General features: G+C 42.0%; 1 protein-coding gene across 2 annotated transcripts in view; it reads left to right on the top strand.

The window, feature by feature from the left end:
• The window catches only part of LOC127571811 (E3 ubiquitin-protein ligase RNF123), a 331679-nt gene that overhangs the window by 207928 nt on the left and 99993 nt on the right, over nt 1-23758 (top strand). For both annotated transcript variants that reach the window (XM_052018522.1, XM_052018523.1), the window contains exons 34-35: nt 574-649; nt 13110-13194. In XM_052018522.1, the coding sequence (XP_051874482.1) occupies nt 574-649; nt 13110-13194 (161 nt within the window). The remainder of the gene's footprint in view (nt 1-573; nt 650-13109; nt 13195-23758) is intronic.

The raw sequence follows: 23758 nt of genomic DNA, 5'->3' as shown, positions 1-23758 counted from the left end.
CATGACTTGCTCTGCACAAAGCCGTGCTGACTGTCCTTAATTAGGCCATGGTTTTCCAAATGCTCATAAATCCTATCTCTAAGAATCCTCTCCAGTGGTTTCCCTACCAGTCCCTATCAGTCTGTAATTTCCAGGATTATCCCTTTTTCCCTCTTGAATAATGGAACAACATGCTCAATATAATTTTCTAACTAAAATAGCATCTTCATTTTTTGAATACAGTTAGTGCTAAATTATTAGAAGACTACATTATGATCTGTGTAGTGTTAAATGTGCATGGGCAATTTCAATAAAGGTTACCGGAATTTGAAGTTAGAGTCAGCTACAGAATCTCATTCCTCAAAGTCAGTGTGCCTTTAAATATTCTAAGCTAACCTGAAAAAATATCTTGGTATGGTGGTATTAAATATAAGTGCACAACCAGGGGAATTACTCTTGGGCTTGTGTTAATTCTTGCATAATGATTGGGGAAGCAGGGCCACAAACAAATGTTAAAAGTAATAGAAGCCATTTGACTTAATTCGATGAGAAATGTGTTTCCTGCTAATCCATACTCATTTGTTTCCTCCACAGTTGATAAACCAGGTGTTGAACAGAGTGACGGCAGAGAAGAATCTCTTCGACCGTGTTGTCAATCTGCGTTTACCTGGTGAGTGGTATCCTCTTTGATTTCTCAGAAAGCTTTTAGTAATGCTTATGAAGGATATTTACGGAGCCCACCTGACTTGTAAACTACCTTCAAGTTATTAGGTTTACATCCATGCACTATGCATAACACACAGTGATGGGAAGCATATATTTCTGCCTTGGAGCTGAGTATGATTTGTTTCCACTCCAGCTATATGGGCTCTGAAGTTGCTGATGAGGCCAATGTGATACCTGCAGACTCTGCTACAGTGGAGCAGGAGATGCTTAAATTGGCAGGTAGCTGGGTAATTTGGTAGGTGTTGTGCTGCTTGCCGTGAAGGTTCTCAGTGCCATTGTAAGTGCTCTTCCATTTTGAGTAGTCAAGGGCCAGAGGATTCCCACAAGTCAGTCTGGATGTTACACTTCTTCAAGGAGCCTTGAGACCATCCTTAAATTGCTCATCCACCAGGCAATCTCATTGCCATGACAGAGCTTGGAATGAAGTGCCTTTCTTGAAAGTCTGGCATGAGAATGATATAGCCTGCCTACTGGAGATGACTAATTAGAGATGTGGTGCTGGGGATACTGGCATGGGAAAGGATGCTGAAGATCACTTATTCTGCCAGTGGATTTGGAGTGTTTTGCAGAGGGAGTGTTGGTGGTATTTCTCCAATGCTTTGAGTTGCCTGTTGTAGATATTCATATATCAGAAATGTACCTTAGAGCAGGGGGCACTGCTGCCCAATGGACAGTGAGCTTTGTACCAGGTTTGAAGTCTCTATTATTGAAGGCCAAAGGCTGTGCTAATTCACTGAAGCTGATGATCAATTTCATCATCCATGTCTGCCTTAGTTGAGAATGGTTCAGGAGATTTGGAAAATGGGCCACGTTTTCCAGGGTCTTGTTGTTGACCTTCATTGTTGGTGGATGATGTTATACAGCAGGAGTGGGTTGATTCCTTTGTTCTGTGAGTGTTAATTGTAGGACCATTCTTTAATGTATCAACTATGATTTAGAGCTAAGATTTGGAACATGTGAATACATAACCATTGTGCATGCATTACACTCAATGACTGAAGTTGGAATGACCTTGGTTCATAGTGAAAGTGATATTGGTTGAACAGCTTCCCATTTGACATGTGTTTTAGCTCTTCTCCAGTGGGAAGCTTGTTGAGGAGAGGTGCCATATTATAGCAAAAATGGTTGAGAAAAGTGTCAGGATAGTGAAGCAGCCTTGTTTGACACTGGTCAGCACTGAGATTGGGTCTGTTGTGAATGCATTGGTTAAGATCACGGCTTGCATGCCATTATATAACAGATATAAGATGGCAACAAGTTTTTGTAGGTAGACACATTTAGAAGGATGTACCACAGTTCCTTTCCACAGGTAGAGTCAAATGTTCCTGTGAGAGCACAAAATACCAGGTATAGCGGTTAATGCTGCTCCCTGCATTTCTCTTGAAGCTGACACTGTAGAAAGGGTTATGTCCAGTGTGCTTCTGGTGGGCAGGGTCCACACTACGATTTGGAGAGCAGCTCCACCAGCAGGAGGTGATTGAGAAGGATCCTGGTCAAAATTTAGCCTGTGGCAGAGAGCAGAGGACCTTTTCTATAATTACTGTAAATGGATTTGTGTTTCTTGAAGATGGTGACTATTGTGGCATCCCTGGCATGTTCACCTATTGAGGTGGAGAATTTGTGGCTGAGGTTTCTCTCCAAGTTTCAGAATTACAGCAGGAATACTATCTGTTTTTGAGAACATTGATTTGGAGTTGCTAGATGGCCTTTTGATCTTGTCAATGTGTGCATTAATGGTTGTGGTTGCAGTACATTCAGTTTCAATTTAGGATAGTATATTCAGAGTATTATCACCCTTTCAAGACTTTGTATAGAGCATGGTCTGTCTATTGATGATAGAGTCCCTCTTGCACTGTAAATTTATTGTGAATTGTGAAAATACAGAACCCACTTCAGCTGCTTTGGATTGTTCGTGTATAAACCATTAAAGTTAATTAAACTCATCTCAAAATACATAATACATAATAAAAAATCATTGAATTAATGTGAAATAATTCTAAATAAAATCTTAACGCCTTTGCCTTCTAATCCTAAACTCTATAAATCCCTTGGAAGTCTATAGGATCGTGGATCTGACCTGGCATAGGATCTGGGAGGCTTAGTTCTGGGGAATGTTGACAAGGCTGGTTTTACAGTGGTTGAGGAGTCCAAAACTGGGGGGGGATGGGGGGGGGGGGGGGGGGCGGCTTAGTTCAAAATTTGGAGTCAATCATTTAATGAGTAAAGGAACATCTGTACGTACCAGTGCTTGGACAGCAGCCCAGGACAACTCTCATGTAATTGCAAAACACAAGTGATCGCATTGGGAATGAGAGATATTGACGATGGAGATTTGGCCCATTATCAATCAGTGCAGGAAACTAATGGAAAAAAAGCTGATAACATGTTTTGCATCTAAGTGGTGGGAGTACAAGGGAGTCTGCATGAAGCCTTGGGACATATTGGGAACAGTTCTGGGCACCACAGCTCAGGAAGTACATGTTGCTCTTGGAAGGAATGAGTCATAGAATGATGCCTCATTTGAGAGTTGAATTACAAGGAGAAAGTGTGTAAAGTTCAGTACTTTTGAAAGTTACAGGTGATTTCATGTTTTACAAGCTGTTAAGTGGAACTGATTGAGTGGTTGGAGAGAAATTATATCTACTGACTGGAGATTCTAGGACTAGAGAGACTACCCCTAAAAATTAGAGGAGGCTTTTTATGAAGGGCTGGAAACCTTGCTCTACAAATGCCAATAGCTGAGAGATTAGTCATTAATTTTAAATTGATAAATCTTTGTTAAAGGAATTGAAGTATATCATGAAATGGTTTTTACTTGTACTACATAAGTACACCAAAAGACAAAGTGCCTGAGGAATTAAATGGCCCATTTTGGTTTCTGTGTGTTTCAGAAAACATGCATATGGAGCACTTTCCTATTGCTTAGGACTGTACATATTGACCACTGAACCCCTATTTAAGGGGTTCAACTGTAGAACTCATTACCAGTCTTTAAACCAAAATATGGACAACTCCTTCCACCCACCCCCCTCCCCCACAGATGCTGCTCGACCTGCTGAGTTCCTTCAGCTGATTGTTTGTTCCACTAGCCTTTTACGATTATGTGTGTGATCAGCACTGTCCCCCTGTTTAGGATTCTTTTTGTCTATGGAGCATTGTCATTTGACAGTGCAGCCATTTGTGGCAGGTGTCTTGTGCCAGGGCCTGATGGCATATATCCCAGAATATTGAAAGAAGCAAGTGAGGAGATTGCTGAGGCTTTGACAAGTATCTTTGTGTTTCATTAGCAGCCGGTGAGGTCCCAGAAGACTGGAGAGTAGCAAATGTTGTGCCTTTCATCAAGAAGGGAAATAGGGATAATCCAAGTAATTATAGGCCAGTGAGCCTCATATCAGTGGTAGGGAAGCTATTGGAGAAAATGCTGAGGGATAGGATTTGTACACATTTGGAAAGGCATGGCCTGCTTAGGGACAGTCAACATGGCTTTGTGCAGGGCAGGTCATGCCTTACAAACTTGATGAGTTTTTTGAGGAGGTGACAAAGGTACTTGATGAGGGTAAGGCAGTGAATGTTATCTACATGGACTAAAGTAAGGCATTTGACAAGGTCCCTCATGGTAGATTGATTCAGGAGATAAAGATGCATGGGATCCAGGGTGAATTGCAAGTGTGGATTTGGAACTGGCTTGCCCATAGAAGAGACAGAGTAGGGGTGGAAGGTTGTTATTCTGGCTGGAGGTCCGCGACCAGTGGTGTTCGGCAAGGATCAGTGCTGGGGCCTCTGTTTGTGATATATATCAATGACTTAGATGAAAATGTAGATGGGTGGATTAGCAAGTTTGCGGATGACACCAAGATTGGGAGAGTTGTGGACAGTGTAAAGGAATATCAAAGAATACAGCAGGATATAGATCAGTTACAGATATGGGCAGAGAAATGGCAGATGGAGTTTAATCTGGGCAAGTGTGAGGTGTTGCACTTTTGGAGGTCAAATGAAAGGAAAAAGTACACTGAGGTACAGAGGGATCTTGGGCTCCAGGTCCATAGTTCACTGAAAGTGGCTACGCAAGTGGATAAGGTGGTAAAGAAGGTGTATGGCATGCTTGCCTTCATTGGTAGGGGCGTTGAGTATAAGAGTAAGGAAGTCATGCTGCAGCTATATAAACCTTTAGTCAGAACGCTGTTGGAGTATTGTGTGCAGTTCTAGTTGCCCATTATAGGAAGGATGTGGAGACTGTGGAAAGGGTGCAGAAGAGGTTTACCGAGATACTGCCTGGATTAGAGGATATGAGCTATAAGGAAAGCTTGGACAAACTTGGGTTGTTCTTCTTAGAGCGTCAGAGGCTGAGGGGTGACCTGATAGTTTTTAAAGTTATGAGAGGCATAGATAAGGTAAACAGTCAGAATCTTTTCCCCAGGGTAGAAATGTCAAACATCAGAGGACATACTTTTAAGATTATAGGGGGGAAGTTTAAAGGCAAAATGAGGGGCAAGTTTTTTATGCAGAGAGTGGTGGGTTTCTGGAATGGGTTACCAGGGGTGGTAGTGGAATTAGGCAGTTTGGTGGAGTTTAAGAAGCTTTTAGATGGACATATGAATATGAAGGGACTGGAGGGATATGGATGATACACAGGAGGAGGACATTTAGTATAAATCAGCATCAAGATCGGCACAACATCATGGGCCGAATGGCCTGTCCCATGCTGTTCTGTTCTATGTATATCCTTTCTTAGGTAGGAAGAACAAAGCTGCACATGATACTCCAGTTCTGGTTTCACCAAGGTCGGGTATAGTTGCAGCAAGATATCCCTGCTCCTGTACTCAAAGTCTCTTACAATGAAGGCCGACATACCATTTGTTTCTTCTACTTGCTGAACCTGCATGTTTTCTTTCACTAACTACTTTACAAAGACACCCAGATCTCTTTTTACATCAACATTTCCCAATTTACCCCCAATTAAATAATGCTCTGCCTTGCAGATTTTCTTAGTGTACTAAAACATCTAATCCTATTTAATCTCAATATGTTTGAGAATTTCATTGATCCAACTGAATTATCCAACGACAATGCCATTCTCCTTAGTGAATACAGATGAGAAGTATCCATTTGAGATCTCACCGATGTCCTCTGGCTCCATGCACAGATTGCCCTAATGTGCCCCACTCTTTCCCTGCTTACCCTCTTGCTCTTAATATATTTATAAGATACCATGGGATTTTCCTTAACCTCATCTGCCAGTGATATTTCATGGCCCCTCTTTGCCTTCCTAATTTCTTTTTAAGCACTCTCCTATACCATCTATTACTCTGAAGGATCTCCCCTGTTTTCAGTTCTCTATACCTACTGTAAGCTTCCTTTCTTTTCTTTATCAGATCTTTGATATCCCTTGATATTTAGGGTTCACTGGACTTGGTGTCCTTGCCCTTCAGACTTAGAGGAGCACCTAGCTCTGAACTCTCATGTTTTCACTTTTAAAATACTCCCCACTTCCCAAAGGTAGGTCTACCTGCACATATCTGCTCCCAGTCTATATTTATCAGGTCCAGTTTGATGATATTAAAATTGGCCTTTCCCTTATTCATACACTTAATTTTCAGACCATCCTTATCCCTTTTCATAACTTCTTTGAAACTTAACAAGTTATGATCACTATCCACGTGGTCCTCGCCCACTGACACTTCATCCACTTGTTCAGCTTTATTTCTTAGGATCAGGCCCAGCACATCCCCATCCCTGGTGAAGCTATCTATGTATTAGTATGATTACTGCTGACAATGTGGTGACCTCTACATTTGAGGCCAATCCATCACTGTTCAGTCTACAAGCCTGTCACTAAATTCTCCATCTCACTCCCACTTTGATCCCTGTGCCCTTGAATTTGTAAACATTGCATTGTATCTCAAGGAATGGCACCTCAGGTTCTGACTTGGCATTGAGTTCAACAGTTTTGGTGAATCAGCATTTCCAGGCATGGTTATTTTCACTTTTCTAGCATGTTCATCTGGTACTTTCAAATAGTTGTGTTGCCTGTACACTACCTCAACATTATCCTTTGGATTCCTATTATCACCTCCTTTCAACTCCATTCACAAACTTCACTTTTATTCTCTCCAACTTTGTCCCTTTCTCTGTTATCGTAAAACTTGCTTTATCTCTAGCTATTCCGGATGAAAGTCTTTGACGGTTTCCCTTTCCATTGCTGCTGGCTGACCAACTGAATATTTCAAGCATTTTCCATTTTTATATAAGAAGCATTGTCCATCTGTTCAGAACTGTGCCTGTCATGTATTTCACTCAATGTGAGACTGTATGTATAGATGACTCCTGAGTGAGCATTGAGTCCTGTCTTCCTGTTAAGAATTGACTGTTTATTGATAACTGTTCTCTGCTTTGGGTTTCACCTATGAAGCACTGTCCGTCTATTTGGGATTTTGCATGGAAATCTGTATGATAAAATCACTGTCACCTATTTAAGATATGTGTGTGAAGTACTTAATGGGAGTCCTAAAATGTGTGTAAAGGGTTTTGTGCCCATTTAGGATCAGTTTGAGGCATTGTTCACTTCTCAAGATTGTCTATGGAGAACACTGCCTTCTGGTATGTGTGAAGTGCACTGTCCTCCTGTTAGAATTATACCTCTGAAGCCCTTTCCACATGTTAATGGTTCTGAGTACAGTTTCTGTGCTTAGTCTGTCGCAGCACTGAATTTTGATTTCCTCATGTTTAGTGTTAGGTATGTAGAATCATAGTCCCCAGGTAAAGAATTTGGGTGTGTGTGGTGAATACTTATTATTTTGGTTGAGTGTTTTACAAATTGTGTATGTATGGATCACTGACACCTTCTCTAAGGCTGTGTGTATAAAGCACTGTTCATCTGTTTGCTAAAGAGAACTGTTTTTATCTAGAGCAGTTTGTTTGGGATTGTGTGTATGTGTAGAACTTCAACTGAACACCATACAAGAGTACAAACAACGTTACAGGAGATGGTCATGTGGCACAGTCTCTCAAAGTAGCAACTCACCAATCTTGTGGTGCTTATTTAGTAGGTAATATTTGTATATTATGCCCCTCATCCCAGGCATCAATCTTGCACGTCTACACCGCACTGACTCTTAAGGTCAATACAACTTGCCTCAGCAGCCAAAGTAACAGCGTACAGTACTATAAGCCAAAAGAGACTATAGATGCTGTAATCTAGAACAAAAAACAGAAATGCTGGAAGAACTCAGTGGGTCAAACTGCATCTGTGGAAGAAAAGAAATGGTTGCTGTTTCGGGCCGAGAACCTTCATCAGGACTGAAGGAGGGTCTCGACCTGGTGCATGGTCTCGACCTGGTGCATAGTCTTGACCTGAAACATTGACTTACACTGTTTGCCTTCACAGATGCTGCTTGACCCACTAAGTTCTTCCAGCATTCTGTTTTCTGTTACAGTACTAAGGTGACACAAAGGTAGATAGGAAAGTAAGTTGTGAAGAGATTTGAGGGGACTAGAAAGGAATAAAGATAGGCTAAATGTGATCTGCAATTAATTGATAATTGGTTTAATACTGCCATATGTACTGAGTTACAGTGAAAAGCTTTTATTTGCATGAGTATAATGTGAAAAATGTGGAATTGTCCATTTTGATGGGAATCAAAACAAAGAAGCTAAATGGTGAGACAGTGCAAAGCTCTTAGCTACGGAGGGATCTGGGTGTCCTAGCACATGATTTATGAACTTGAACATTTGACTAGATTTCACGTTTAATTTGTCACTGTGCTCCCTACCTGTGGTGCCACCATCAATCAATGATATAAAACACTAACATTTAATTTTATGGCACTTATTGTCAATACTGTAGCTTGTTTTGATTTTGAGTTCACAACGATATTTAGCTGAGTTTTATTGGTGCAGTACATTTATAAAGAGAAACCCAGACTTTACCCTCCTCTCAGCTCATTTTCTTACCCAGCTTTGTATCATCAGCAAGTCCAGATATGTTACATTCTGTTTATTTTTGTTCGTAGCTGAGGGCCCAATACTAATCCCTGTGACCCCTCCTAGTAACAACCTGAAGAATTCCTTTCATTTAGTCATCTCTCTTTTCTAACTGTTGAAAACCCTGGAATACCTAATTCCCAAGCTTGGTTACCACACATGTTGGGTTATTAGATCAGGCACAGGTGTCTCTATTTATTGCTATAAATTCATCTGTTTTGTAAAGAATGCATTCATATGCAACACTTTAAACTTCTACCTTACCTTGAATTGACTTTACTTGATGTTGTATTATTATCCTTAAACACTTTGTCTCTGCCTGATATTTAATCTCATATGAACCTTTTCTCTCTCTTCCCACCACAGCCTGATTAGTTAATAGCATCTGTTCTGGATATTTAGTTTATAATGATACTGGCCCCAGACTCACTAAGTGAAGCTCATCCCAACAGAATAACTGTCTTTTCCCCCAGTGTTATTGTGTCTCATGCATCTGTATCCCTGGGCTACACATTAAACTCTGATCCATTCCACCATATGCCAGTTTGCATGGGCTTGGGTAATAATCCTGAAATTATTATTCTTGATGTTCTGAATTTTAATTTTGACCCTAACTCCTTGACCTCTCTCAGGAACCACCTTTCTAGTTCTACCTATGGAATTGGTTTCTACACATACCAGCTAAGTCCTTCCTCTCTCATTCTCAGCTCATTTCTAACCCTGTCACCAGGCAGACAACCAGCTTTCAGAACTTTGCCTTGACTGTAGAGGATAGTGTCTATCTCTAAGACCATTCTATTCTCTATTAAAACCGTTTTCCTTGTTCTTTGAATGATGCCATGGTCACTTTTCCCATCCTTCGTGCTGACTTTATTATCATCTGTACAGGCAGCATATATATTGTGTTTCTGCTGGATGAGGCCCCTGCATCGCTGCATTCTGGTTTCTTACACTCACCTGCTTTACAGTCATACCACCTGTCTCTGACTACTGAGCAGTTCTAAACTTCCACCTAACCTGAGGGGTTTGACAACCTCTTCGATTAAGCAGCCCGGTGCATTGTAGTGTTTGCAGCTCAGGTTCCAGCTCAGCAACTTAGAACTGAAGTTCCTTTAGAAACAGCACCCCTGTAATTGTGGATACTGGGGACCTAACTGGTCTTCACCAACTTCCACATGACCGGCCATTCCTATTCAATCTTACAATCTGCTAGAGGAACTCTGGGTCGACCAGTTTCTGAGGGATAAAGGAATTGTCAATGTTTCGGGTCAAAACCCTGCTTCAGGACGGAGGGTGGACAGTAAAGGCTATCTTCTCTCTCCACCCTCAGTCCTGATGCAGGGTTTTGACCCAAAACATTGACAATTCCTTTCCCCCCACAGATGTAGCTCGACCCGCTGAGTTCCTCCAGCAGATTGTTTGATGCTCCAGGTTCCACCAGCTGCAGCCTCTTAGTTTTATTCAGATGATAATTTTTGTCATATTTATCTAAGTTATTAATCTAATAAAATAATAGTAAGTTGTATACCCTGGCTTATTGTTCAAAGCACTGCCTCGGCAATAAATAAATAAATAAATCCCACGGCATGATCACCTACCTATTTGCCTGTGATGTTGCAGGTTTTGATTTGTTCTAGAATCCCAGTCCATTGGAGATACTGTGTGTGTGTGTGTGTGTGTGTGTGTGTGTGTGTGTGTGTGTGTGTGTGTGTGTGTGTGTGTGTGTGTGTGTGAGAGAGAGAGAGAGAGAGAGAGAGAGAGAAAAGAGAAACAAAAACTATGGAGGTGAGTGTTTGTGTATGTGTGGCACTGTTCCCTATATTGGATTTGGGTATCAAGCTTTGCCTGTTTTGTGTTGAGTGTGGATGCAGCACTTGTTCCTCTGTATCTGCATGTTTATTGAGGAATGACCCCACCCCACACACCCTCCAACTTATACAATTGTGCTGGAAATAGTACTATCTCTGTTTAGTACTGGGCGCACAGAGCATTGTCCCCCCTGTTCAATATGGTGCATATGGAGCATTGATCCCCTGTTTCAGATTGTTTGTGTGTGTGCATATTAAGGTTGTGTATAAGAAAAGCTGTATCCTGACATCTGATTACTTTGAGCAGATTCAGTATGAAGGAATGAAGCGGTAAGAGCAGAAGAGCATTGTCTGGCAGGATGGATGGATCTTGGGATTGCATTGGGCTTTGTAAATGGGCAAAATGTTCTGGGCGAGGAAAGGAAGGAAGGGCCCTGAGAAGAGGGCTCTGACAGGAGTAGAATGGAGTTGTAGGTCCAAATTACCACATTTCCTATGATATCGAAGGAGACTGTTTTAGTCATTGAGTCTTTCCTGGCATAAAGCAATCCTATTCTGCCGTTAATTTTCCATTAACCTATACTTTCCACATTCCCATCAATTCCCTACTGTTCAGCTACATATTAGGGACAATTTATAGCGATCAATTAACTTACTAACCCGCACATCTTTGGGATGTGAGAAGAAACCATGTAGTCACAGAGAGAACGTTCAAGCTCCACACAGGAGCTCAGGATTGAACCTGGATCATTAGAGTTGAGGTAGCAGCTCTACTAGGTGTTCCACTGTGCTGCCCTGAAGGTGCCTTGGGAATGATGATGGAAGAGGGAGGATTTAGGTACGATTGGCTTTGTGGAGGAGGAAAAGCTAGCAATATGTGTAATTGCAATAAGTAAGTGACAAATATTATGAAAATATAAATAAATTGGATTCAGTCCCATTTGATTAATTGGTATGGCAATGTGGAAATCCCTTAAACTCATCTAATCTGGCCATGTTTTAGAATAATCAGACTCTGCTAAAAAAATAAATTATTATGTAGGCAGTTAATGCATTAAAATACCTCTTCCAACCAATATTCAGTCTCCATCCTGTGAGTCGGTTATTAAAGAACCTAAACAGCATTAACACTGTGCCTGCATTCCTGAGCCTGACAGACTGGGCATGTCCCACAACCCTGCTGTCGGTAACAGACAACACAGACAAAGGAGCATAATCTGTGTCAAACTTCCACATTGAACTATTTTGTCTTACTTTATCAGAGATGTTCCCTTGTCCCTTCCATCCCTCCCCCAGCTTCTCTGCAACTTGAAACTAACCTGTTTTTACTCTTTCCCAGTTCTGATGAAGGGTTTTGGACCTAAAACATGTGTTTCTCTTTCCACAGATGCTGCCTGACTTGCTGAGTGTTTCCAGCATTTTCTGTTTTTATTTCAGATTTCCAGCATCAATTTTTTTGATTTTCATTGTGCTCATCCAGAATTTTGCTCCTCCATCCCCACCTACCCGAGCTCCATTAACCTTTCACCTGTGCTCATCACCTACATTGGCTTTCAGTTTTGCTAATGCTTCAAATTTAAAATTCTCCACATCTTTCAGTTCCTCAAATTATTGTGGGAAGGATTTGTATTTATAAACCACTTTTCACAGTATCAGTTCAGCTCAGTGTTAATGAGCATGCCTAGTATGTTTGGCCCTAACCTCTGGAATTCCCTTCCTAAACCTCTTTGGTTTTTGTCTTTAAGACATTAAGACTGTGAGCAGTGTTTGGTTACCTCTCCTCTATGCAGCTCATAGTTAGATTTTATCTAATTATATTACTGTGATTATATTACTCTTTTTACAGAGAGTAATTGATATCTGGAACGCACTGCCAGAGGGAGTGGTGGAAGCAGATACAATTGCTACATTTAAGAGGCATTTAGACAGACACTTAAGTAGGCAAAGCACAGAAGGATATGTGCTAATGCAGGCAAATGGGATTAGTGTAGATGCGCAAAAAGGTTGGCATGGACATGGTGGGCCGAAGGGGCCATTTCTGTGCTGTTCAGCTCATGCCACCTACACATTGCAATAAGTACAAGTGTTGCTTTGCTGTAGAAAACATTCTGATGCCGAAGTGGATAGCACTCATGATTCAAGAGAGTAAAATCCATATGCATGGATGCTATTTCAAAGACAGTGGAGGAAGTGGTCAAACTGACATGTAGGCTTGAGTAAAATTCTGGAAAATGTCATGTGAACTAAGCAGCAGAGTAGTCTAAGATTGCTTTGCAATCCAGTAGTTTGGAGGTTTTTATGCCCCAGTCTTGCTTAACATTGCAATTAAGAAAAGCAGGGATTGACTAAATGGCCTGCACTACTATTCGATGAAATCATGACTGATCCGAAACCTCAAGTTTCCATTTCCGTTTGATCCCCATATTCCTTGATTCTCTTCAAATTCACAAATCTGTTCATCTAAAGCTTGACTATGAAAATACACACACTAGGCCCTGATCTTCCATACTTTCTTGCAACAATCTTGCTTTAATGTAGATCAATGTGGCAAGTTAGAAACTGTATTTCAAAAATGAGTGCACTAATGATTTTATTCCCTCCTTCCTACTTCCTCAGGTTTGGAAAGTGTGGATCATTATCCAATATTGGTAGCTGTGACTGGAATTCTTGTCCACATCCTAGTTGACTCTGATGTTCAGGGGTAAGAAACTGTTTGCTAAGTGTTGAGCAGGAGAATTGTTGGGCTGTGATATGATACTTTGTATATGTACAGTATACTATATATATATCTATATGCATTCTCTAACCAGATGATTGAGATATAGATAGATAGATAGATAGATAGATAGATAGATAGATAGATAGATAGATAGATATATATACATACATACACACACACACACACACACACACACACACACACACACACATATAGATATCATCTGGTTAGAGAGTGCATTTGATATGTGAAACTGCATAATTTTATTTTCAATAAAATAAATTATCGTTGTAGAGGTATATTTTACTCCTTGATGTTTAACTCTCTTAGTGTCTATGGCTGATAGAAAGTGTTGACCATTTTTCTTGGCTCTTAAGCATGGTTGCAAAAACAGCCTGTGAAGTTTTGGTTAAAGAACTATTGGGATTAATTCAGATTGTGTCAGTCCTGAGGTTTAGAAGAGCTGCAGCAGAACCCCAATGGTAGCAGTGCAAAGTTCAGCTATATTCCTCCATTTTAACTTGCTATAAAACTTGCTAGAATCATTATAGCACAGAAGGAGACCATTCAGCCCAGCAGAGCAGGTCCATACCTAGCTTTGATAGAGTCTCCAGTTAGTCTAGTTAACCTGCTCATTATTAACACATTTGCTTTTTTCCCCCTTCATTTATTTATCTATTCTCTTTTGAAAACCACAATTTAAAAAATATCCACTACACTTTCAGGCTGGGAATTCCAGATCATAACTACCTGCTGTGTTATAGAGGTTTTATTCTTGTCAGCCTGGATCTTTTGCAGTTATTTTAAATCTGTGTCCTTAGCCTTTCACTAATGGGAACAGTTTCTGTCTATTTATCCTATTTAAACCCATCATGGTATTGGCCTCCTAACCTGCTCTGCACTAAGAACAATATAGGCTTTAGTCTGTTCTTGTAACCGAAATCTCTTATCCCTCTGTTCATATTATCTAGGACCTTTACATTCCTTTTTAAACTGTGATGAGCAGAATGGGATGCTAAACTCTTGTTGTAGACAAGCCAATGTTTATAAAGTTTCAAAATAACCACCTTGCTTTTCAATCTGGTAACCTCATGGGGTGACTTATTGCAGCTTTTTTTTTAATTCAAGGTCTATTTTGTTACTGAATTTATATTTCCTGGATTCCTTAATTTGCCAGTGGAACACTGGTCCAGAACTGCTGGTCTAGTAACAACCCACACCATTGTTTGTCTCTCACCAGTTTGAGAAACAACCATTTACAATAACTCTCTGCTTTCAGTCCTTGAGCCAACCTCTTACCCATGCCATCAATGTCCCTTCTCTTTCATCGGTTTCAGTTTTGCTAACAGCCAGAGACTTTATTGGATGCCTTCTGAAAGTTAGTTATGTGTGATATTTACTGCATTATACTCATTAGCCTCCTTTATTACCTCATCAAAAAACTGGAGTAAGTTAGTCAAACACAGCTTGTCATTAATAATTCAGACCTTTCCCAATGACTGTTAATTTTTCTGTCTGGTTATTTACTGAACAAAGTTGTAATGTTTGCCATTCTGCAGTGCTCGATACCATCTCTGTACCGAGTGAAGATTCCAAGATTCTGCACAGTACTTCTGAAATTTCCAGCCATAGTTGATCAGCAATATGGGATGCATCCCAACCAGACCATGTTATTTATCATATTTAAGCATAGTCAATTTTTCTTTTATCTTGTCCTCATCAATTTTGACCCTATCTATGCTGAGACTTCGACAGCAACACCTTCCTTGGTTAAGGCAGATACAGAATAATCATGTAGTGTTTCAGCCATGCCTTCTGCCTGTTGCCAGTCAATTCTCACACCTGCATCTGGGAGTTTGCTCCATGACCCCTGGGGCATGGAGCAAACTGCAAGGTGCAGGTGAATATTAATATATAAAAGGCTCACAATCCCAATTTAGCACCGCACTGAACCCAACAGTCTCTTGCAGCTGTTTCCTGAGCTTGAGGCTGGACAGAGCATCAGTGCATGGGGTTCAAGACAGGGGTTCTGCAGAAATAGAGCAGGCCTGGTAGTGTAGCAGTTAGCGTAACGCTATTTCAGCACCAGAGACCCAAGTTCAATTCAGGCTGCTATCTGTAAGGAGTTTGTAGGTTCTCCCCGTGTCTACGTGGATTTCCTCCGGGTGCTCCAGTTTACTCTCACATTCCAAAGATGTACAGGTTAGGAAGTTGTGGACATGCTATGTTGGCGTCGGAAATGTGGCAACACTTGCGGGCTGCCCCCAGAACACTCTACACAAAAAGAATTATTTCACTGTGTGTTTCGATGTACATGTGACTAATAAAGATATCTTAATTAGAGAGAAGTAAAAATACCACAATAAGTAGCATCAGATGAGGGGGGAGGAGAGGGGAAAATGTGGGATTCCCAAACCATCAGTCCCTGGGTGAGCTGCACAGACAGGAACAGAATTCTGCTAATTAAGGCTGGGAAGCCAATCCATGAGCTGACCGCCTCCGTGAATAGCAAGGGCAGCACAGAGATAAAGCTGGTAGAGCTGCTGCCTCACAATTCCAGTGACCATGGTTTGACCCTGACCTCTGGTGTTGTCTGTGTAGAGTCTGTACCTTCTCCATGTGACCACATGGGTTTCTTCTGAGTGCTTTGAGCTGTTGGGAATATGGGGGAGAACAGGTTACTAGGGGAAAAAGCTAGCAGGGGATAGGACTGTTCTTTGGACTGGAATAGATTTGATGGGACAAATTGGCCACGTCCTCTGTTGTATGGAAACAGTGCAAAACTGATGGCAGTATAATGATGCAGTTAGTGATGCTACACATACATCACTGCAGGAAGGAGAGAAACTCTTGAGGAGAATGATCTCCTGTGGCCTGGCAACACGTTGCAGCAAATCCTCCCAGAAAAGTATTAACAGTGCATGCCTTTCTCAAGACACAAAATCAGCAAGCAGGCACAGGGATCATAAAGATAGGCCTGGAGTCTTGAATCTCTGACAAATGCCTCACACATCCCAGGGCACTATAAGAGCAACTTTGAACTGCAACCTCTGTCATGTCACAACGTGGCAAGTGGCACAGCTGTAGAGCTGCTGCCGCACAGCTCTAGCGACCCGGGTTCGATTCTGACCTCTGGTGCAGTCTGTGTGGAGTTTGCATGATCTCCCTGTGACTTAATGGGTTCCCCCGGGTCTTCTGGTTTCCTCCCATGTCCCAAGGATAGCAGGTTAATTGGTTACTGTAAATTGACCTTACTATGTAGGTGAATGGTAGAATTTGAGGGAGTTGATGGGAATATGAGGAAAGTAAAATGGAATTAACATAGGATTGGTGTAAGTGGATGGTTGATGGTTGGCATGGACTCAGTGGGCCTGTTTCCTTGCAGTATGATTCTATGACATATTCTCCCTTTGCCTTTATTTCCTTTTGCATCTTTTCTCTCTTCTTCACTGGATTTCTTTCACTAAGTTTTGGACATATTCCTGGACATACTACTCAATACTGAATGCCCCTGGATTGTTCTAGCCACTCTTTTTGAGTGCATGAAAGAATTTTGCCCAGCCAACTGAACGGGATCTTGCAGCAAAGGATGACGCAAATGGTACTGTCCTCAGAATAATTAACATATCAAACCTTATTTGCTGCCTTTGGCTCACCAGCCTGTATTGTGGGTCAGATTGTGCCTGGCCTGCGCCTGACATTGGCCTTCTGTGGGATCCCCATGCACACACTAACCTGCAGCCATGTGATATCCAGTCTCCCGAGGTCTTGCTGCTGGACAGGTCAGCGAGTGGGGACTGCCTCAGGCACATCCCTGGGCTGCCCTGAAGGCCCTCTGGCAACATATGCTGTCAGAGGGCCTTTTCTGCTACTTAAGAACATCTTCAAAGATTGGAGACATATAGATATATAAAAAAATTAAAATACATTTAAATAATTAAAAACATTAATAATTACTTTAAAATTAAGGTATAATAAATTTATATAAAAACACTATTACCTTTTGCAAATTAATTGAAAACTTTAAAATTAATTTAGGAAAGAAAAAATAACCAATCCACCTAACTTCTTAATGAAGGTCGACAAGCTCACTCCAATGGCAGAGAGTGTATCTGCTGCCTCGACCTAGTCTGACTAGGAAGCACTGCTGGACTTGGTCCATCTGTGGGCGGGAGATCTGATGCATTGGCACCTGACCTCTGGCCCATTCCATGTTGCAGTGCCCAGATGCAGAAGTCTGGAACAAGCCGACACATACACTGTAGTGAGGCAGCAGTTCCCTATATAACCACCAGCTAAAGATCAGCATGATGTCCATTAAGTAATCTGCCACTGAATAAAACCCTTCCATAATTTTCTTTCTGTTTTTCTGCAGTGCACAGTGCCAATGTTATTATCTTTTAAATTATTTACTAATTTTCGCGATGTGGCCTTCACTGGCAAAGCCAGCATTTTTTTTTTTGCACATCCCCAATTACTCTGGAGCAATACACAAAGGGGCTGGAAGAACTCTGGGTCAGGCAGTACCTATGGAGAGAAATCAACACAATCTGTCTTGTGGAAGAACTTTCATAGCGCTTATTATGTAAGGAGTCCCAGAAGTGTGACTCAGGGATATTGAAGAAATGGCATTATATTTAACTCAGGATATTGTGTGACTTGGAAGGAAACAAAGGTGGTGGTGTTCCCAGGTGCCTGCTATCATAGATAGTAGAGGTCGAGGTTTAGCGACCTGTTGTAGTGGAGCTGGAAGATGTTCCACACTGAGGCCACCTTGTGCTGGTTGCAGAGGGAAGGCAAATTTTAAGATGATCAATAGAATGGTCAAGTGAACTGCTTTGCCCTGGGTCCCTCACAGCTCCTTGTATATTGTTGGAGCTGTACTGGTCAAGCAAGTGTGTTAGGGATATTTCATCACACCCTTAATGTATGTCTTCTCAGCGCTAAGTAGGCTTTGGGGATTCGGGAGATGAGAATACACATCTGCTCTGCTCTTGTCATTGTATTTAAGCAGCAGTGCCTGTTATTTTATGGTCAGTTATGAATATAGGATGTTCTGGGACTCAGCTGGACAGAGGAGAATCTAAGGGAATCACCATTCACTACAATGGCAGGACCTTTGAATGCCAAAAGAGGGCTGAAACATTTGCAGCTATCTTCAGCTAGAAGGGCTGAGCTATTTTGACCTCCTCCTGAGGTCCCTCCAGTCAGAAGCCAGTCTTCAGCCAATTTATTTCACTTCATGTCTTACAGCACTGCATGAAGACTATGAGACATGCCCTGCTGTAGTACTGGACTTGTGCTCCAGAACTAGCTGGATTTCTAGCTATGCTCTTCCAGTACAATTACAACACTGGCTTCTATCCCACAATGTGGAGAATTACCAAGATGTATCCTGTACACAAAAAGCAGGACAACTCCAATCTGGCCAATCAGTGCCTAATTAACCTCCCATCATCCATCAGCAGATTGTTGGAAAGTATTGTTAACAGTACTATCAAACTGTGCTGAAAAAAAATAACTTGCTCGCTGTTGGCATTCACAAGAACTGCTTGGTTCTACATCTCATGCCATCTTCCAGAGGCGAATTGAGAGTAGCTAGCTGCTCTCGACATCAAGATAATATTTTGACCAACTCTAACTTCAGGGAGCTTTGGTCAAATGGCCATCAAGGGAAAACACTTCAGTGCTGGACTTGTATCTTGTAAAAAAAATGAGAAACTCGTTGGAGATCAACAATCCCAGCCCCTGGATACCACTGCTGGAGTTCCTCTGGGACAATCATCTTCAGCTGCTGGTTCAATGAGCTTATCATAGGGTTAGAAGTAAGAATGTTTGCTGATGAATTCATAGTTCAATTCCATTCACATCTCTTCAGCAAATGAGGCAGTCCATGTCTGCGTACTTCAAGACCCAGACAACAATCAGGCATAGGATGGTAAGTGATTTGTACCACATCATCCAGGCAATAACCATTTCCAACAAGAGAGCATCTAAACGCCTATCCTTGACATTCAATGCCATTACCGTCATTGAGTCCCCACCATTGACCAGAGGCCACCTGGATCCACAACATGACTACTTTGGCTACACGATCAGATTAGAGTCTGGGTATCTGTAGTGAGTGACTCATTTCCTGACTCACCAAAGCCTTTCCACCATTAACAAGGCACAAGGAAGGGGCATAATTGTGGTAGGTGCCTGAATGTGCTGCCAGGGGTGTTGTGGATGTAAATATGATAGAGGTGTTCAAGAGGCTCTTGGGTAGGCACATGAATATGCAGAGAACGGAGGGATACGAATATTGTGTAGACAGAAGGGATTAGTTTAGTTAGGTGTTTAATTAGTTTGGCACAACATCGTGGGCCAAAGACCCTGTTCCTGTGCTGAACTGTTCTATGTTCTATAATGCACTTGGCTCCTTTCCTGGGTGAGGGTAACTCCAGCAACACTGCAGAAGCTTAGCACCATCCAGGACAGAACAGTACACTTGATGAGCACTTCATTCACCCCACTAAACATTCATTACCTTTTCTACAAACTGCACTACAGTTACTTGCCCAGGTTATTGTGACTGCATTCAGCAAATCTGCAACCACTTAGGAAGACCAACACCAAAGGTTCCTTTCCAAGTCACACGTCCTTCCTTCATCATCACTGGGTCAAAATCTTGGAAGTTTCCCCCCAACAACACTCTTGAAGTACCTTCATTAGAAGATCAACAGCAGTTCGAGAAACTGGATTGCTGCCGTCTTCGCAAGGGCTATTAGGATTAGATAATACATGCTGCCCTTACCAGCAACACTCACATTCCGTACATGAGTAAATAAGTAAAGTGAATTTCAAGAGGAGATAGTTGTTCTTCTAATAAATGATTAGGAGAGCAAATGGCATATTGGCCTATATTATATAGGGGTTGGAGTCATTGGAAAGTGTTGTTACAACTATACGCAGTAGGGGTGAAGCCACATCTGGAGTACTGTGCACAATTTTGGTCCCCTTACTTAAAGGATATGCTGGCATTGGAGGTAGTGCAAAAAAGATTCACTGCACTAATTCCTCAGAAAGGAGGGTGGTCCTGTCACTCTTGGGAAAAATTTGCTAAATTGCAGGATGGAAAATTGTGGCCAGATTTAGTTGCACATGGATGTCAGTGAGTGTGCAGGCAGTGCTGGCACTGTGCAGGTTTCCTCCCTCTTCACTAAGCATAGCTGAGTATATATAAGCGGAGATCTGTATATAAGATTTAGCCTGGTTTTAAAAATAAAGCCTTAGCTCTTCATTTACTGCTGCATCTGTGCAGTCCATCAGGGATGTTGGAGTTCCAGAACAGTTTCTGCTGTGTATGATAGGGATATCCTATCACTTCGGGCTGGCCTCTCCTGCACTGTACCACACTTAACCTAGTAATAATAACATTCTTTAATTCAATTGTAGTTCCCCGGCTGGAGTAGACTAATATCCAAGACCTCAAACCTGACTATAAGCTCATATCTACCAAACAGCGGTGAATCCTGCCTTTCTATAAGCTTCAGAGACATGGACAACCCATTGTAGCCACCTAAAGAAAGCATCAGAGGTGTTCCACCAGCACTCTCTAAAGAATCCTCCAAATCCACTGACAAGATAAGCAAATCAATGTCAGCTTCATCTTCCAAGACAACTTCCCTGGCATTGAGATTCTGATCACATTCATTGAGCTCCATTATACAGGCCACATCATTCACATGCTTGACACCCATTTCTCAAAACAAGCACTCTGTTCTGAGCTCTGCAACCAAAACTTAATTCTTCTGTCCTCCTGGAAAGCTACTAATGTGACAGAGTTGGGATATATAGTTAACCATAACCATGGCCAACCAGCTGGCTGGCTAAGCACACAATGAATAAGAACTCTTTTCTCCTGCCTTGTCCTTGTGGTGGAAAAGGCAACTCTGTCACCTCAATAGCATGCAAACATCCGCCATTGGCCTGTCATGCATCCAAGCTGCCTGTCGGCTGGGGGCTTTTAGTGAGTAGATTTAAGTCCCACACTCTGTTTCCTCACAAATTAGTGCACACAGGCACTTGAGCTTGTGACGTGTATGCTGATGTGCTCAGGTGTAGGCTGTCAGCAGCTGGAGCTGCCCTTGAGAAATTGGCACGGTGGCTTGCAGATACTGTACATGATTTACTGACAGCGGTACTCCCTTTTTCTTTGGTTCAAGTGCCTACCCACAAGTCATTGAGACTACTTGACCTACAGCTGGGACAATTGTTGAAGTGTTCAGATGTGTTTGTGCACGATGGTTGTGTGTGCAATGATTGGTCACATCATTCACAAGCCTGACACTTCGCTCCCGAAACAGATGCTCTTTTCCAAGCTGTGTCACAGGAACGGATTACTCAGTGGGCAGAGGAAAAGATTCAAGGATGTGCTCAAAGCCTCCTTCAAGAAACGAAACATCCCTCATGGGAATCCCTGCTCTGACAGGAAAAAAGCAGTTAATGGAGTGGGAGGAGTGGCTTCCACTCTTTGAACAGCACATCCATCAAGTCCCGTAAGGCAATCACAGACTGAAAGTTTTTTTCTCCATGAATAGTCTGGGGACAGGTACAGAGTCTAGGCTCAGAAATCATGAAAATAAGCAAATTATTAAACTCGAAGCCTAAAACATCTGATCACATAGCACTGGAAAAAAAAGCTCGGTGCAGCTGAAGATTAGTTTAACACAGAGTGGAGCATTTAGTGACCCTTCCTGGGTTACATCATACCCGACTGGAAACATGTTCTGGGATTTCTTGTCAGGATTTTGATTTTCAGCACAAAAAGGCCACCTAGTTATGACTACAATCGTGCCAACACATTTCCAGTATCACAGATTAATTTTAAGCTACATTGGTCCAAAACTGGGCGGTTATTGATCACTCTTGGACCAGCCAGGTTTTACTAATACAGCATCCTCTGGAGCTCCTTGATTTAAAGGACCACTCGCACACTAAAGCTGCATTACTTGCCTGACTGTTCCACACTACTGTGGAAGCTGCCTACAGACAGCTCATCTTAACACTGCACCTTTTCTTGACCTCCAATGACATTTCTTCATAGAAATATTGCTTCCAATGGTTCTGCCTAGACCAACTACTTCTGTTGCTCAAAGACACAGAATGTGCCATAAGCATGGAAGACACGGCAGGTTTGTACTGAGCTTGGTAATTGATTTATTATTGTCACATGTACCAAGAAACAGTGAAAAACTTTGTTTTGCATGCCATCCAGAGAAATCATTTCAAAACATCAGTACATTCAGGTAGTACAAGGGGATAAGCAATAACAGAATGCAGAATATAGTGTTATAGTTACAGAGAGAGTGCAGTGCAGGTAGACAAATAAAGTGCAAGGGCCATAACTAGGGAGATTGTGAGGTGAAGAGTTCATCTTTATCGTACAAGGGAACCACTCAATTGTCTTATAACAGCGGGATAGAAGCTGTCCTTGAACCAGGTGGTGTGTGTTTTTAAGCTTTTGTATCTTCTGCCCATTGTAATGGGAGAGAAGAGAGGATGACCAGGGTGGGAGGGGTCTTTTGTTATGTTGGCTGCTTTCACGAGGCAGCAGGAAGTGTAGACAGAGTCCATGGAGGGAGGGCTAGTTTTAGTGATGGACTGCAGTGTCCATAACTCTCTGCAATTTCATGCAGTCTTGGGCAGAGCAGTTGCCATACCAAGCCCTGATGCATCCAGGTAGGATGCTTTCTATGGTACATCTATTAAAAAATTGGTCAACGGGGACATGCTGAATTTCCTTAACCTTCTGAGGAAGTAGAGGAGATGGTGAGCTTTCTTGGTGATAGTGTCCATGTGGTTGATCCAGGACAAGCTATTGGTGATATTTACACCCAGGAACTTGAAGCTCTCAACCATCTTCACCTCAGCACATACAAGGACGTGTGCTCCATCTTGCTTCCTGAAGTCAATGACCAGCTCTTTTGTTTTGCTGACATTGAAGAAAAGGTTGTTGTCATGACACCATGCCACTAGGTTCTCCATCTCCTTCCTGTATACAACAACTTGTTATTTGAGATCTGGCCCACTATGGTGATCTCATCTGCAAGCTTGTAAATGGAGTCAGAGCAGAATCTGGCCACACAGTCATGAGTGTATAGAGAGTAAAATAAAGGGCTAAAGATGCAGCCTTGTGGGGCACCAGTGTTGAGAATAACTATGGTGGAGGTGTTGCTGCCTATCCTTACTGATTGCAGTCCGTTAATCAGGAAGTCAAGGATCTAGTTGCAAAGAGAGGTGCAGAGTCCTAGGTCTAGGAGTTTGGAGATGCTTTCCATGGGTTCACTTTCAAGAAGACTGATCTGACGTCTGCCATGGTGACTGTGGGTACAGGTGCCCTCAAACAACTTTCACACCCCTGGTATGTTCTCATGTTCAAAGTCAATGTCACTGTTACACTCAGCTTCCTAGTCTTAGTTAATTCCAGGCAGCTTTGGCTGAGCTCTGCCATGCCTTAGTCTGTTGCTAACTGCATTATTGTTCATGCTCCATACCCAAGGAG

Source organism: Pristis pectinata, chromosome 6 (genome assembly GCF_009764475.1).
Source record: "Pristis pectinata isolate sPriPec2 chromosome 6, sPriPec2.1.pri, whole genome shotgun sequence".
In the NCBI taxonomy this organism is placed as follows: domain Eukaryota; kingdom Metazoa; phylum Chordata; class Chondrichthyes; order Rhinopristiformes; family Pristidae; genus Pristis; species Pristis pectinata.
Note: the sequence above shows the minus strand (reverse complement) of the source record. Positions and strands in the feature narration are given on the sequence as shown.